The 3,482-nt window shown below is 44.2% G+C and overlaps 1 protein-coding gene across 1 annotated transcript in view; it reads left to right on the forward strand.

Annotated features, from left to right (window-relative positions):
* Nucleotides 1-3,482, forward strand: part of LOC101861673 — a gene marked incomplete in the record, with an annotated part of 19,930 nt that overhangs the window by 3,552 nt on the left and 12,896 nt on the right. Inside the window, 2 exon segments of the mRNA XM_005103745.3 lie at nucleotides 97-134; nucleotides 2,197-2,391. Of these exon segments, the coding sequence (XP_005103802.2) occupies nucleotides 97-134; nucleotides 2,197-2,391 (233 nt within the window).

Genomic DNA, 3,482 nt, shown 5'->3' on the forward strand with positions numbered 1-3,482 from the left:
CATCATCATCATCATCATCATCATCATCATCATCATCATCATCATCATCATCAAAACAACCTTAACAATAACAAGCCTATGACGTCCCATTCCCAGGACTCTCTACTGCAGGGCATAGGACAGGACACCCTGAGGTATGTGTGTCATGGAGTGACGTCATGCGGTCACGTGGTTGTGCCACCTCTCCCTCCCTCCTCTTCTCTCCTCTCCTCCTCCTCCTTCTCTCTCTCTCTCTCTCTCTCTCTCTCTCTCTCTCTCCCCCCCCCTTTTCTCTCTCTGACCCTCGACCGTCACATGATTGTGTCAACTGTCTCTTCTCCTGACCACCAATGCCCCATATCTAGGTATAACCATAGACTCCATTTGTTGATTGTTGATGGATGTTCTGGTGTGGCTTGCTCCTTCTTTTTAATCCAAACATATGTCGTCATTATCTTTTCTTTTCTTTGTATGTTATTCTCTTGTTACACCTCAAATCTTCGTCATTTATGATATGACCTATTTGTGACGCAAGTGCTGTAATACTCTTACTCTGACTTATGTCTGTTTGTCTCTCTGTATCTCTGTCTGTCCCCCTTTCTCTCTCTTTATGCCTATGTCTGTCTCCTTTTCACTCTCCCTCTCCCTCTGACCTCTATCCCTCTCTCGCCTGAGGGCTTTCCGCACCTTTCCAGTGGAGAGCCTCCAGGCCGAGGCAAACATACAATCACTCACACTCAGACACACACAACTCTCACTATAATACGCAATTAAACAGAGCTCAACACCAGAGAACCCAGCACACAACTGCATTTTCAGAATAAACCGAGACACCACAAACAAATTCAAAAGCAACGAAAAACTCATCAAACCTTTCGGCCTCAGAGTCCTTGAGGACATAAAAAAACCCATACACTTTTCCATATGAAACACCCTAAAATTTCCAACATCCCTCCGTGGCACCTCACAGAGGCAAAAGTAGACTTACAGCTCTCCAAACACAACAAAGCTAGCACAAACGCCAAAACATTTAAAGCAGAATTTACCGAAAGAACAACAAACTTAATAAGTTAGTTTTTTTTTCGGTATAGAAAAATACCCCGGTGCGGAGCTAATCTTCATAGATCGCCCTATACCGGACTCCGCTGTGGACACCGCTGCCTATCTTCAAACAGTACACACCAGAGGAGACTCCATCCCGAAGCCTCTAAAATTTTCTTTGCGAAAGCCACTGTGGACTCCGTAAAAAATTCTCCTAACAAATCTTTCCCTATCCTATCTGACTGTCTGTCTTGCATTACCTCACTTACAAACTACACACTCTTACACCCATAAATAGTTAGGTTACAAGAAAAAATGCACGCTTTGAGTGAAACATGCCAAAATATCGTGTTCGCATGGCTACCTACCCTTGTGGGCATCCGAGGCTAAGAGAAGGTGGATCTCCTGGCGAAAGAATCCTTGTCTCTTCTGTTGGGATCAACGACAAACACTCTCCCACAGACTGACTTTAAAAATATGGTCAAAAACTAAAACTCCAGTCTGTTGGAGACACATTGGAAGAAACAAACCAACAACAAACTCCACAACATTAATAAATCAAAACTTGGTTCACGAAAACCTTCGAGCCTTTCCAGAAGTGACGAAGTCATTTTTACTCGATTACACATCGGACACACGTCCCTGAGTCATAAATGCCCCCTTCAGGGAGACGAGAAGCCCTTTTGTGTCGGATGCGACACATATTTTACCATTAGACACGTTTTAACAGAATGTCTAGACTTCGGAGAGACCCGCAGGAAATATTATAAATGCAAAAAAAAAAAATAATTAAAAAATACTAGATCTGTTTTGCGTCGTCGATCCTAACGGAATCCTTGATTTTATGAAAGCCAATGGCCTTTGCGATAAATTGTAAAAACAGCTTTTTAATTTTAAGCAGCTTATCAATTTTAAACTGTTATTTTACCTCAAGTTTTTAGCATTTTAAATCTGATTGTTGACCTAAGCTCATTTGTGCAGTGAACTGTTGTGAATGAAACCAACTTGTGTTTCGCGCTCTCATATGACCTTATGAAGTTGCGAGTGTCATAAAATTCTTACTAAAACTTCAGAAAAAACTCTCTCTTCCCCTCTCTCCATCCCTCTCTCCCTACAACCCCGTCTCCCTCCTCTCCTCTCCCTCTCTCCCTTTCTCCCTCTCTCTCCAAGTGACATTTTTAGTCCCAGCCTCCGCCGCCTCACACCCACCTCCTATGAGGCTGTCCGCGCCACCACCAGCCCAGGCAAGAAGGGAACCCGAGCCCCATACAGACATCGCGACCTCCGGCGCAAGTTCGAGTTCATTCTACACTCGGAGATCCAGAAGTCGGTGCACACTACCCCACTAGAGGAGATATCGGACATAGACAGGTACACACGAGCCTGCTAGAGGGGACATCGGACCTAGACAGGTACAAATGACCTCAGACATAGATAGGTACACACGTCACCACTAGAGGAGATCGGACATAGACAGGTACGGCCGATTTAAGCTTAGACAAGTACACATGACCTAAGACATAGACAGGTACAAACGACTTACGACATAGACAGGTACAAACGACCTCACTAGAGGAGATAATGGACAGACAGGTACACGCGACTTAAATAGATGCGATATCGGACATACCTATGACAAAGACAGGTACACATGACCAAAGACATAGACAGATACACACGAGCTGAGACATAGACAGGTACGTACGATCCCACTAAAGGTGATATCGGACGTAGACAGGTGCACACGATCAATGAAAGACATGTACACACGACCTACTACATAAACAGGTACACATGACCGAACACATAGACAGGTACGCACGACTTAAGATATAGACAAGTACACACGACATCACTAGGGATGTCAAACAGAGACAGTTACACAAGAACTAGGACATAGACATATATTCACGTCACACACATCACATATCCCATTCGTCTTTAAAATGTCAATGTGTGAACTGATTCATTTGTTGGGGCTTCTAATTGCAAACACGTTGAACCTCGATCGACACAATTTTACGGACACAATTTTATACTATTTGGGAGTCGGGCTTCCTCAATACGCCAGTCAGAGTCAACCCAGATGGAGTTTGATACAACGTGCCAGCAGACAGGCGGAGATACTCATTAAAGTAACTTGTCTGCTCGAGAATCGAACTCAACTCACTGGCGTGTGTGGTGTAACATTTAGGAGCTTTGCTGTCGCACGTAGATGAACCAAGTTCGGTTCCAATCCTAAGCAGGGAGACTTTTTATCGAGTATCTCGGTTTTTCTGATAGGATATTGTATCCTTCTCAGCCCGGGAGGGCCGGAAGCCCGCCTTCCAAAGGATGATCTAAATTGTGTTGAAAAGGGACGGGGAAGGGAAACAACTACATCTTTTAAAAAGATGAAGAGATGGACTGACGCCACACAATAAGCAGTCTCTGTACCAAAATGACCCAAGTGAGCCCGAAGA

This window comes from Aplysia californica, unplaced genomic scaffold (assembly GCF_000002075.1).
Source record: "Aplysia californica isolate F4 #8 unplaced genomic scaffold, AplCal3.0 scaffold00388, whole genome shotgun sequence".
Taxonomy (NCBI): Eukaryota; Metazoa; Mollusca; class Gastropoda; order Aplysiida; family Aplysiidae; genus Aplysia; species Aplysia californica.